This window comes from Trichechus manatus, unplaced genomic scaffold, assembly GCF_000243295.1.
Source record: "Trichechus manatus latirostris isolate Lorelei unplaced genomic scaffold, TriManLat1.0 scaffold00014, whole genome shotgun sequence".
NCBI lineage: Eukaryota > Metazoa > Chordata > Mammalia > Sirenia > Trichechidae > Trichechus > Trichechus manatus.
The window spans coordinates 12,345,358-12,358,764 of record NW_004443950.1 but is presented as its reverse complement, the minus strand read 5'-3'; the positions used below and the strand labels follow the sequence as shown (position 1 = coordinate 12,358,764).

The 13,407-nt window shown below is 44.4% G+C and overlaps 1 protein-coding gene across 1 annotated transcript in view; it reads right to left on the bottom strand.

The window, feature by feature from the left end:
- Positions 1-4,818: 4,818 nt before the first annotated feature.
- The window catches only part of LOC101341050 (liver carboxylesterase 1-like), a 48,031-nt gene continuing 39,442 nt past the window's right edge, over positions 4,819-13,407 (bottom strand). Inside the window, 7 exon segments of the mRNA XM_012554167.1 lie at positions 4,819-4,943; positions 4,946-5,001; positions 5,296-5,368; positions 6,490-6,621; positions 11,939-12,086; positions 12,355-12,441; positions 13,338-13,403. Of these exon segments, the coding sequence (XP_012409621.1) occupies positions 4,819-4,943; positions 4,946-5,001; positions 5,296-5,368; positions 6,490-6,621; positions 11,939-12,086; positions 12,355-12,441; positions 13,338-13,403 (687 nt within the window).

The following is a 13,407-nucleotide window of genomic DNA, read 5'->3' as shown; positions in this document are numbered from 1 at the left end:
GTTGCTGTCTTTAAGGTCTTAGTAATTTTTAACAAGGGTCCCACATTTTAATTTTGCACTTGGCCCTGCAAATTATGTAGCTTGTCCTTTTAGTCACTTACCAGTTGAGTATGCTTCCATCTTGTGTTAACCTTCATGGGATTAATACCAAGTGTATGTCTCATAGGGTTGCTGTGAAGAGTATTTGAATTAACATGAAAACTGCATAGAACACACAATAAATATTCAATAACTGTTAGTTACTGCTATTATTATAGGATTCAAGCAAGTAATCAACATATAAATGAAGGCTCATGCCCTCTTCTTCCTTGTAAAGACCCTTCTGTCTATCAGTCCATCCATCTTTCTTTATGGCCAAACACTTGCATGCCAGTCACCAGTTCCTTTGAGTCGATTTCAACTCATGGCCACCCCATGTGTGTCAGAGTAAAACTGTGCTCCATAGGATCTTCAATGGTGGATTTTTCAGAAGTGGATCGCCAGGGCTTCCTTCCGGGTTGCCTCTGGGGGGGACTCTAACCTCCAGCCTTTCAATTAGCAGCCAAGCGCAGTAACCATTTGTACCACAGAGGGACTTGCTAACCAAAACCAAACCAAACTCTTTGCCCTCAAGTCGATTCCGACTCATAGTGACCCTGTAGTACAGAGCAGAACTGCCCCATAGGGTTTCCAAGGAGCAGCGGGTGGATTCCAACAGCTGATCTTCTTGTTAGCAGCTGAGCTTTTAACCATTGTGCCACTAGGGCTCCAGGGACTTGCTAGGGGACCACAAAAATGAATCTGACCTTAGTCCTGACCCCAAGAGCCATAGTCTAACAGGAAAGCCTCTGGTCATCAGCTAACTTGGCTTCGTTTTTATTCCTTGTGTCAAAGTACAGATGAACACAAATAAGCAATGGCCACAAAGACTGATGGCCGAGCAGTCATGAATTGCTATGCCAGCTGTGTGATCCTGAACAGGGCGTTCCACTCTTTAAGCCTCAGCCTAATAAAAGTAACCATCCCTCTTACTCCAGGGTTGTTGGAAAATTAAGAGGAAACATTGGCCGTGGACATGCTTTATCCATCACAATGGGGCTGTGTGTGTGATGGTTGGGACTAGGTGGGAGCTCTAGAAGGTCCGCTCCTCCCACCCCACCGCTCACATTCCTCTCAGTGATGGAAGGAGGCTGGTCTGTGGCGAGGGAAGGAGGTCTTTCCTGGCACCCCAGCTGACAAGTTTGTGGGAATCCAACGTGAGTTTCATCCAGGAGCGGTGCCCACACTGGGCAGAAGGACCTCAAGTTGACAGTGAAACAGAGGACCTCTTCTGCGGCCCTGAAGGACAAGGATCTCCTGGGGTGGGATGTAACCACACACACTCACCTGGTCTTTTGATAATCTAAAGATTTGGGGGCCTGTCCCTTGCTTTCAATCCAGACACATTGTGTACCATTTTGAAATATTAACCAGGACTCGTTGCTTCTTTTCTACCCTTCTCCTCCAACCCACATTTCATTGTGTCCCTTGGCATTGCCTGTTCATTCATCTAAGGCTTTCCTCAATAACCACCTTAGAAAAGAAATGTTAGGGCAGAACACAGAAAACCAAGAAAACTTGGCTTTTGAGTCTAATATGTGAATCCTGAAAGATGGTAGGGGGATATAACGGGTTTGGAAGAATGACAGATGATGTAGGAGTAAGAATTATCAAGCTATAGATTTCCTGGAAGGAGTCCTGGTGGCACAAACGGTTGAGAGCTCAACTGTTAACTGAAAGGTTGGTGGTTCAAACCCACCCAGTGGCTCCAAAGGAAAAAGACCTGTGATCTGCTTCCATAAAGATTACAGCCTAGAAGACCTTATGGGGCAGTTCTACTCTGCCACATGGAGTTGCTATGAGTGGAAATCAATGGGATGGCACCTAACAACAGCAGATTTCCTGGGCTGGAAAGAGGAAGAAAAGAACGAGATGGCTTAAGTGAGTATGTAGCATTGGTGGGGTCCCTGAGAACAGAAGCCTGTATTCCCATCCTCCTCCCAAACCAAGTCTAGAAGGGCATCACAAAAACCCAGAGAGATTTTACAGGCAGCTGAGAGGACAGGAGACCTGAGCCTCTAACATGGAGAAAACTTAGGGAGAACCCATAGTCCCAATCAGATGCACTTTTTTAATGTATCTGGGCAGACAGGTGTAAGTAAGCCTATACGGTCAGATAAAGTTGTACAGGTTGTGCACTGCACAAGTCTAAGGGGCCATTCACATTTCACCATGTAGGATTTTCACATCATACCTGTCGACCCTGTCTAAGACAGCCTCACAGCCTGCCCTGAACCTCAGTGAGGTAAAGAGAAAGCAGATTTTTCCTTTTGGTCCAGAATGAGAGGAGACACTGTAGAGCAGGGGACAGCACACTAGACGGCCCATGGGCCCAATTTAGCCCCATGCCTGTTTATGTAAATAAAGTTTTATTGGAACACAGTCACTCTCATTTGTTTACATGTTGTCTTTGGCCGCTTTCTTGCTACAATGGCAGAGTAGAGTAGCTGTGACAGAGACCATATGGCCTGCAGAGCTGAAAACATTTAATCCCTGGCCCTTTACACAAGAAGTTTACCAACCCCTGCCATAGTCTGGCAGCCGTCCCAGACTCACATCTGAGGGCCAGATGGGGACCTGGAGGGCTCAGGAGATACCAGTGTGGCCGGATGACAATACTAATAGCCCATTGCTCCTCCACCAGCCATACACCCCCAGTGAATCAGCACTCATAGGGCCCCTGTAGCTTTGATATAAGCCCAGGAATGTGGGTGAAAGATCCTGAAATGTTACCAGCACAAGAGGGCTCCAAATGCAAATCAAGTTCAATTGGTTCTCAAAAAATAAAGTCCCATTTCTTGCTTGTCTGTGTTGTGAACTGAGATGTCACATCGAATGCACAGGCCCAGGTGTGTAGATCTGTGCCAATTGTCCACGCCTCCTTTCTGCCACTCACTTCTGTACTTGCCAGGTGAGGTTCTGGACACACCTGCCGGCTAGGTAGTGCCTACTCAGAGGCCTGCATTCCCACAGTGCCCTTGTGAAGGGGGAGATGGCAGTTGCTATGCTCACAACCTGTGGGCCTGCCTTTCTGGTCACAGCCAGCAGTTCAGCGGGCATTAAGCACCAGGGGGCCTAGTAGGTGAGGGGTCACATCCTGGTCAGTGGTGATCTGTACTGAAGGGTGACTCAGGCAACCAATCAGACCTTCTCTCTCAGGAAGTTTGAACTGAAACTGTGCAGAGAAAGCCAGAGCACGGGAGAGGGGACAGAGGAGAACGTGAGATAACAGTGAGCAGAAACCTTAAGTAAACTGACCCACGGGGTCTTGGTGGGAGCCTGGAATACAGAGGCTGAGAGGACCTAAGTGCCCATAAAAGTAGATACCCACCTAGGGGGGTGGTGGATGTCACTGCAGGGATGTTGACAAAATGACCCGTTGTTGTCAGAAAACATTCAGGTCTTCACAAGGTCTGGCTGATTTCTGCTTTCCTTACACCTCCTCACATTCTTACCACAAGTCCCCCGTCACTGAAGAAATCCTGGGTCTGGGCTCCCCGTGGTTTTACACTCTCATACTAGCCTCACTTGGCCTTGTCATTACAAATTGCAGATTTCTTCTTCTCACTCACTGTATGGTGGTCCCGCCTTCCTCCTGGGTTTTGCCACAGGCAAGCTGGTGTTCACATCTCATCTCTCCTCAAATGCGCCTGTCATTTGTCTTTCAGGCTATTTGTCTTGCAACCTCAGCTTCTTGGTGGATTCAGGAAAAGTTATGATTTCGAGGAAAATCCTGCATTTTCCTGCTGTTAGGGTAAGAGTGACACTCCTTAGAGCTTTCTGAATTTGAGCAGAGGGCAGAAGTCAGCCCAGTGATTCTGAAAGTGGCGGTTTTAGAAAGACGTTTGAGGGACTTACTCTAAGGTGGTGACTGCCCAAGAAGTAGTCCAGGCTACAGAGTCTCCAGACCAGCTGCTAGAGGAGGTAGCTTCGGGGAGGGGCTGGGAAGCTGCTGTGCATATTGAAGGTGTCACAGACCCATGGAATGGTCAGTAAGGTCATGCAGCAGTGCCACAGGGTCACCATGGCACTTCTCCCTCCCACCCTACTCCAGGGACATTCTCAGCCTGTGTCACCTCCACCTCCATGGCTAGCTCCACACTGAGCAGAGGGATGCTCCACTCTGGCTGTCCCAAATCCAGCAGTTGGAAGTTGTTGAGGGCCCAGAGAGATGCTGCAGACCCAGGGTCCCATCAGCAGCTCCCAGAGCCCAGCCTACTGGCCTCTGCTTGCCTGGAGGTCCAGCCATCCTCAGCACAGCATCTTCCAGCTGATGGTGCAGTCTTCCTAAGGAAAAAAACAAAAGCAAACCCATTGCCTTTGAGTCCGACTCATGGTGGCCTCATGTGTTACAGAGGAGAACCAAGCTCCATAGGGTTTACTTGACTGTAATCTTTACGGAAGCAGATCACCAAGCCTTTCTTCTTTCTTCTGCAGCACTGCTGGGTGGATTTGAACTGCTAACCTTTCTGTTAGTAGTCAAGCACAAACCATTTGCACCATCCAGAGACCTCAGTCTCTCTAAGGAGCAGGGTTTAACTTCCAGATGAAGACACAGACGCTGGCTTGATCTCCAAAACAGTGTTTATTCCCAAAATTGAGGCCACAAGTACAAAATTCCCCCTCCCTCCAGACAATTCTTCAGCCTCCACAATAAGAAGCTTCTTTGGGCTGTAAACACCTTCTGTATAACACCCTTGTGTGGACTCATCCAGGCCCCAGAGACAGTTGGCCTTTCATTCATAGCTCAGTGTGCTCTGTCTGTGGTGACTTCTCTGCTGCCTTCTTGGCCAGGAGATCAGTCCAGAAAGTCACTTCCTTGTCTTTCAGCTTCTGAGCTGCCTTAGTGCTGATGCCAATCTGCAGTACCCTTCTTTCTGGTCGTATGCTGGCCAATGGGGTAGCCCCTCTCCATTGGGGTTCCTAGGAACAGAATAAAATAGAAATTCCCAAAGCTATGGTGTAGTCAAAGCAATCCTATGAGATGTGCAGGCATTACCCTGGCTTCATCTCTGCCTAGAGGCTCATCCACCGCCAAGATGGGTGTTCACCATCTCTGGGGGGAGCTTGTCCACTTTTAGGTAGCTCTCTTTGTTAGAGTTCTATGGTCATAGAGACAAGATCTTTACCACTTAAACTTCAGAAGCCACTCCTTCCCGAAAGATATGCCCTGCTCTCCCTGTCCCCATCCCTGCTCCTCTCTGCCACTAGTCTCACCCATTCCGAGCAAAGTTGGCCCACAATTTCATCCCCATCCTGCTGAGTTTGACCTCCTCTTCTGTGGCACCGTCTGTGGGGAAGAGAAAAAAAGAAAGCCTTTGGGACTCAAGGTTTGGTTCATGGACCACCAGCATCAGAATTAGTTGGGGGCTCATTAGAAATGCAGAATCTTGGCCCTTATCCCGGACCTACTGATTCAAAGTCTGCATTTTAAGAAGATCCTGAGTAATTTGTGCGCACTTTAGGTTTGAGAATTACTGATCTAGCATTCAGTGATTGGCCTGCGGTCAATCTGTGAGCTGGCTGTGTTTGTCTTTTTTGTGCCCACACAACCCTCCTTCCCCTTGAGAATCACAATGTCATCTCCACAGCTTCCTTCACAGCAGCTCCAACTTCAAGACTGCTCTCCCTTGGGTATTTTCTCAGTCTCCTTCATCAATCTACATTTTGATAGTCTGAAAAAAAATAGAGCTGAAACGGTCCTATGGAGTCATCCAATTGGGAGATGACCAGAGACACCAGTGTATCACTACAACCATGAGGTGGGTCACAAGACATCTGTAATACCTAGTAGTTAGGATTGGAGACATTGGTGAAGGATTTTCTTTAAAATATTATATTATTAAATAGATCAAATTTTAAAAGATATGAGTTTTAGATGTTAAAATACATGGTAGATATATACGTAGATAGATAGATGGTAGATAGATAGGTAAATAGATAGACAGAGAGATGATAAGATAGATGGTAGATAGTAGATAGAGGCTAGATAATAGATAAATAAACAGACAAGTAGGCAGACACATACGCACACAAGAAATGATTCAAAGTTAACACCAAGTCTAACCTTACTCCCACTCGCCTTCTGTTATGCTCTTATGAGTGGGAGATGAAGGGGTAACATTCTAGCCCTTGAGCAGGGCCCTGCATGTGACCTACTACCTGTCTTATTGATGCCACATGTCCGGATTCTGAGAGTGACCATGGCTGAGGGCATGTGGACACACATTCTCCATCATGCATGTTAGAGCAGGAGAAAGGTTGGAAACTGCCCAATGTAGTTCAACCGTATTATGGTGATTTCAGGAAACTAAGGCCAGGAATGAAGGAGGAAATCACTCAAGGCCACCAAACTGAGACTTGAGCCCAAGTCTTCTAAATCCAAGCTCATAGCCAGCAAACAGCCATCACCTTTGAAAAATGGGGCTCCGAAGACAGAGAATAGCTCATCCCCATGATCTCCTATCACCGTCTTGGGTTTCATCTCTGATGAGAAGCTTGGGCAATGCTGAAACTCGTACATGTAGGTGAGGGCTCCGGCATCTGAGAAAATATGTATTCATGCTCAGTTTATTTTAGCAGATGCATACATGGATGTTATCAAGGTCTCCAGGGGGCCCTGAGCACTCAGGGAATTGGTCGCACACCTGGGTACTAAGTATACAACACCAACAATATTAATAGCAGCTGCCCTTTGTGAGTGCCAACTGTGTGTTGGGCATTATGTGGCCCTGCAGGAACCCCCTGGTTATCAGCACAATTAAGAAATGGCGTTTCAGGAAAGCTCATTGACTCACTTAAGAATGCAGAGTTGGCTGAGGTGGGGCAGGGATTTGGGCCTAGTCTTTGTTGAATGAATGAATGAATGAATGTTGAAAGTCCTACATCAATCCATTCAAAATGACTATCATTATAGGGCACTAGGTCAATCCACATAAACATCTTTGCCTACTGATGCAGTCACACATACTGTTGTATTTCATTGATAACAGACTTGTTTTTGTTCCTTTGGAGAATATCTATAGCCCAATAGGTATCTTCTATTTTCCTCAGTTTTGAGAATTTCCACTGTTTTTCTCACCCATTCTGAGAAGAGTGAAGTAAATCCATGTTGCTGGTCTGAAAATAAGGATATTGAACTACAAGTATATACAGAATGGGAACAAACTATCTCTTGTGTCTCAGGAAACCACAAGCTCAACATTTCATATTTCTGTCCCTTCCCTTGTCTTGCTTCCTGCTTGGCCCAGTGAGTATCCAGGTGGTGGCAGGAAACAGAAGGGGCCATGGAAGGGTGAATTTGCCTCTCTCCTGTTCTCCTGATCTTCCTCTCTCACTACTAAAGCTTTCCTGTCCATGTTCCCAAAAAAGATGTCAGTTTTCCTGCTGACCTCTTCATCAGAGCTTCCAATCCCTGAGGGCTAACTCATGGGCCACCCATTTGGAGGAATGCATTGCTTCTCATGGGTCCAATGTGCACAGAGAAGAGATTCTAACAGGGGGAGAGTCAGGCCTTAAGTTAGGCTATCATTATGGAGCACTAGGTCAGTTCACATAAATTCCTTTGCCTACTGATGAATTCACACACACACAAATCTATATACATCCACAGTGTCATCACTAGGGGATGCAGGGAGTGCCACTCCGGGTGACACTGTCAGAGGCGGTTACACCAAAATGACTGCCTATAAAATTTTTGTGCAGTGTTTCAACAGAAATTTATTATTTTTTTATAATAACAGTAGTATATATAACAGTAGTTAGTTACAACAATAAAAATATGTTTCATAAAACCAGGTTACATGTATCAATATACCTACAAAGCTAAAATTCTATGCTAATTTATCTTTCCAACATGTTAATGCCCTCCAATCAGAGCTGTCATTATTGCCCAATTACAATGATGCTTCGATTCACGTGGTTTTGTTTGCAAGTGCTGCAAGCACACACTGTTGTCTTCATTGCTGCCAGTGTTTCTATAGTCACTGATTTTGTCAAATTTTCTGGTGTTTTAGCTACAATATTCTGGTGATTAGTATTTGTGAACCTATATCAATAACTTTTTTGAGAATAAAGTAGTAATTAAAAGAAAAGGAGAAAAATCAAAAAAGTCTTTTGCTCAGTTACTAATGTTGTAACTAATAATGTTGTAATTCAATGTAGAAAGATTTTACAAAACAATTTTGTTGTTAGTATTCATATAATCTAAGAAATATCCAAGTTAAGCAATTTACAAGTATATTTTTCACATACTATCCTACAATTAAAATTGGTAATAAATAATACTAAGGATTCTGTGTGGTCTGGTATGGGAGGAGGTTCATGGGGAGGGAATGACATGAGTTACTGCCCTGGGTGACACCAACCCTAGTGACACCACTGTACATCCAGTGTACACTATTGCGTTTCATTGAAAACAGACTAGTTTCCATTCCTTTGGAGAATATCTACACCCCGACTGATGTCTTCTATTTTTCCTAGCTTTGATCATTTCCACTGGTGGAGAAATTTTACAACTTTTTCTCCCTAAGCATAGTAGGAAATTTGCAAAATGCAGAAAAATGAACAAAAAGATCACTTCTAATCTCACCACTGGAGAAAGTCTCTGTTAATATTTTAGCACATAAGCCTTTAATAAATATAATTGGGATAATATTGTGTATGCTATTTTGTAAAATACTATAATCCTTTCTTCACATTGTTAAATATTCATCCACAAAATGATTTAACACTATATGTCATCCCAATATGAGAATTTGTCCCTGGGTGGTACAAACAGCTAATGCGCTCCGCTGCTAAATGAAAGGTAGGAGGTTCAAGTCCACCCAGAGGCACCTGAAAAGAATGGCCTGGTAATCTACTTCTGAAAAATCAGTCACTGAAAACACTATGGAGCACAGTTCTATTCTGACACACACGGGATCGCCGTGAGTCGGAGTTAACTTGACGGCAACTAAAACCAGAAAACGTGAGGATTCAGCATAATTTATTTAACTGTTCCCCTCACTTCCTCATCATTGCACTCTTGGATTAAAAAAAAGAAGAATAAGTGTTGTTTGGAACAGTCAGTCCTTCTGTGGCTGTGTAATACACTTGTTAAACAGGAGCTTCAAGGCTAAGCAGAACTTGCTGAAAGGAGGTGGCTTTAGCTTGCCTCTTCCACTCAAAAGTTTTAGAAAGGAAACAGAACCCAAATATAGAGGAAAGGCGTTTTGTGGATGAGAGAACTTATTTTAGGCAGTATCTTGCCCAAAATAAATTCTTTTTTTTTTTTTTTTAACTCACTGCCTGAAACCATTGAAATTTATAAAACTCCTACAAGCACAACACAGGTCTTCAAAGGAAAGCAGGATGCAGATTTGGGTAGTAGCAGTTAGGAACAAGAGACACAGAGACAAGGAGAGAGCTCATAACCAAATATTTGAAAATTAAAATACAGTGTGATGTTCTTTTTTTTGGCGGGATAACCCATTGCCGTTGAGTCGATTCCAACTCATAGCAACCCTACAGGACATAGGAGGACTCCTCCATAGGGTTTCCAAGGAGCTGCTAGTGGATTCGAACTGCTGATCTTTTGATTAGAAACCAAACACTTAACCACTGCACCACCAGGATTCCATTCTGGTGAGCCAGGGCTAACAAAATTGGCAGCTTTTTAAAATTTTTTAATCTTAGTATTCCAACTGGGAAAGAGAGTTAAGAAATCCACACTCTTAAACACTGGATAGCAATGTTTCAATATGTATCAAGAGATTAAAGTACTCTTACAGGTCAGCCTAGTAATTTCACTTCTAAAAACCAACCCTAAGAAAATTATTACAGACGTGGCCAAAGATTTATGCACATAAGGCTGACTAAAACGTTATTTGTAGCATCAAAATATGAGCAGTCAACCTAAGTATCCAATAATACAGGAATATTAAAGTGAATTATAATGCATTCATTCCACGGAATTATAGCAGTCAATGAAATGTATGTTTTTGATGAATTTTCAGTGACATTGGGGAAATGTTCATAATATAGTATTACATAAAAAAATCCATAGTGTTGATCTTTTAATTATATGTAATCAAAAAACAAACCCCTTGCAGTCGAGTTGATTCCAGCTCATAGTGAACCTACAGGACAGAGTAAAACTGTCCCATAGGGTATCCAAGGAGCAGCTGGTGAATTCGAACTGTCTACCTTCTGGCTAGCAGTTGAGTTTTTAACCACTGTGCCACCAGGGCTCCAATTATATGTAAGATATGAAAAAATTATTGGGAAAAAATACAAAATAATTTACAGCAAATACTCTAGTGGGAGGAACTATGACTGATGTCTAGTTTCTTCCACCTGTGTTCCTGTATTTTCAAAACTTTTTGCAATTGTAGCAAATTAATTTTACATTCAGAAAAGTTCTTTTTACTAAAAGAACTTTAATTAAAAGGAGAATGAGATAAGCATAAGATTGAAAGAATAAAAAATCCCTAAACTCAATGTCATGTAATATCCTGGGATGGATGGGACCAGCAGAAGATGCTGAATGGGATACCACAGGTCAGACATATAGCAGGAGGCAAAACAAAATTTATGAAAAAAAATAGATTTGACCCCTGGTTTTCATCAGGACGCTAGTGAGGAAGAAGGGATAGGTAATTAGCACCTGTATATTATGGCTGTGAGGTGTGCTTGGGCACACTGTAGTTCAGCTTTAGGTAGTCTATTTCATGCTGTAGGTAGTTTTAATTATGCTTATAAAGTCCTGAATTTTAAAACCCTTCCAGCAGGGTTAGAGAGAGAGAGGTAGGGACTAGGGAACCATTTATTGGCTTGCAAATGAGGTCAATGAGTTAACTGGGCTTGTAGAAAGTGGAAAGTCCAGTAAGGACCTCAAAATGGCATCCAGAAGGAGACATCTACTATCTAGGTGAGCTCCTCCATCCTTAACCTCACATCCCACCTACTCAGCCTTGGGGAAGGTGAGGTTGGAAGCTCCCATGGAAGACCTTACGATGGTCCTCAGCTTGTCAGAGGCACACAGTGGGATGGACAAAAGCCTGCTACTGATATTAACATCCTCCAGACTACCTCCTCCCACTCCTCCCACTGCTCATTCCTTTTGGTTTTCTTGGTCCCTGACAACCTTCCTGACCCTATGCTTGGCTCTCACTCTTCCTCCAGCTCCATCAATTAACAAAACAGTTTGCACCTAGCTCTGACTAAGACACACCTTCCAGTATTTGCCCTCCAGCTCCCATACCACCATGACTTCTGGTAAGGAACACTCATATTCCCTATTTCTGGACATGTCAGCCTGACTTCTACCTCCAGAATCCATAGTGATTTGCCTGAGGGCTCTGTCTGGTCACTGGAGACTACTCTGTCTATGCGTGCAGCAGGTCAAAGTGCCAGGAAATTCACAACCCATTGGGAACAGCCTTCAACCAATGACTAGTGGGAGTTGTTGGTAAGTACCCAAGATCCTTTGCTGATTAGATGGGATGACCCTGAGACTTGTCGTCTCCCTGTTTCCAGAGTTCCCAGCTCCAGTTGTCCACGGTAGACACCTGCTGAACACCGCATCATTGATTGGCTTCCTTCCTTCTCCTGTGTCACCTCCTCACATTCCTACCAGTGTTTTCTGGGATCACCTCCCAAATAAACTACTTGCACTCAGATCATTTTCTCAGAGTTGGCTTCTGGCAGAATCCAAATCAGGAGAACGCCCCACTCCAGGTCAAGTGGAATCAGCCCTTGAAGCTGGACTCTCAGAAGTTTCAACATATCTGTCTATGCTTGGGTTTGGGGACTGGGAAGGACACACAAAGAATCTGGAGGTGATCGGCAACCCCTCTCCTGTCCAGCCTTTGGGACTCACCCCTGTGACGACGTGCCACAGTCACAGATGTGATACAAAATAGTACATCTCCAAGGATGTCCAGGAACAGGTCTTTCTTTTTGGCAGGGTCATCTGTCCCACCTATGTACTTCTCAGTGATCACTGGAGTCAGTTCCTCAGGGATGGCCTGAATGGATCAATAGTGAAAAGTGACCACCAGCTGCCTGCCCCCAGGTGAGCCGATGTGGCTTCTCCAACCAGTGAGGAAAGCTTGCATTAAAAGTCACGAATGAAGCCCTTTGCAGCTCTCCCCCAGGGTGGCCAGCTAGGAAAGGCAGGCAAATGTGGTAGAACCCTCAGGTCCTAGTCTTTGTTCTGCCATTTAATTGGTCTGTGGTTTTGGGCAACTCCCTTCCCCATTTTGGGTCCCCGCCAATTCCCATGATTCTCTGGACTCTTAGAACAAGGGGGTAGGATTTCCACAAGAGTGATGCAGCCGTCTTATGGTCCAGATCACCTTCTGAGAGTGGGTAGCCCATCATCTGTTTAAAAAAATGATGACGCACCTGTGAATAACCGAGAATTAACAGGAAGAACCAACCAACGTAACCCATGCAGACTGAAGAGCCTCTTACTTTGCCGTGCTTTGGTGTGCGTGGGCTTTGATGAATTGGACAAAATCTATGAATCAAATGGACTTATATTCAGAAACTCAAGAAGTGCAAAGAGGATAAAAAATACTTAGCAGAAGCTGCCCCAATCCTTTGCAGCCCACTGTGACATTTATCAGGCTAAAATCCCCACAATGGTCAGTGAGTCAGAGAGGGAAGGCTGAAACCAAGTTGTGTTAAAGTAGAGGGCTGTGGGGCAGAAGATACAGACCTGCCTCTGATGGCTAAGGAAATCCAGATCCCAGCCTTTAGGGCTTTGGTCCTTTGAGATAACCTCTGAAATCCCTCTGCAGGAAAAATCCTTTTTCACTTTTGGAATTCAATTTTAACTCACAAGAAAGCTTGTTTATCTGAGTCTTTCCAATTAGATTACTAAGAGGATGTGCAGAGACTTATGGAGAAAATATGAAAGCCCCAAGCCTGAAGTGGGAGACTCTGGGCTCCAGGCTTAGCTCTTCTTAACTTCCAAGTTCCTTCCACATTCTAGGCCTTGGTTTTCCCACCTGCACCATTATTATACTACAGGGCCTCCCAGCACCAACATTTCAGGGTTTTTTGATTTGAAGGACACAGTGTTTGGGGAGATGGGTTCCCATGGACAGCACCACCCATTTAGCCATCTCAGAGAAGGTATTCATGGAAATGTCAACTCATGCAGAAAGGGCCTACTGCCCTCCTCAAAGAGGGGCTTGGAGAATGAAGAACTCCTCCCACTAGAGATGGGAGGAGTGGTGAGAGGATAGTCTAAGAGGCTTCCACATTCTCACTGTTGGAAGAAGCCAGCCAAACTCTTGCTTGTTGATTCCAACAATGTAGGGGACGTTGTTGAATTTCTTT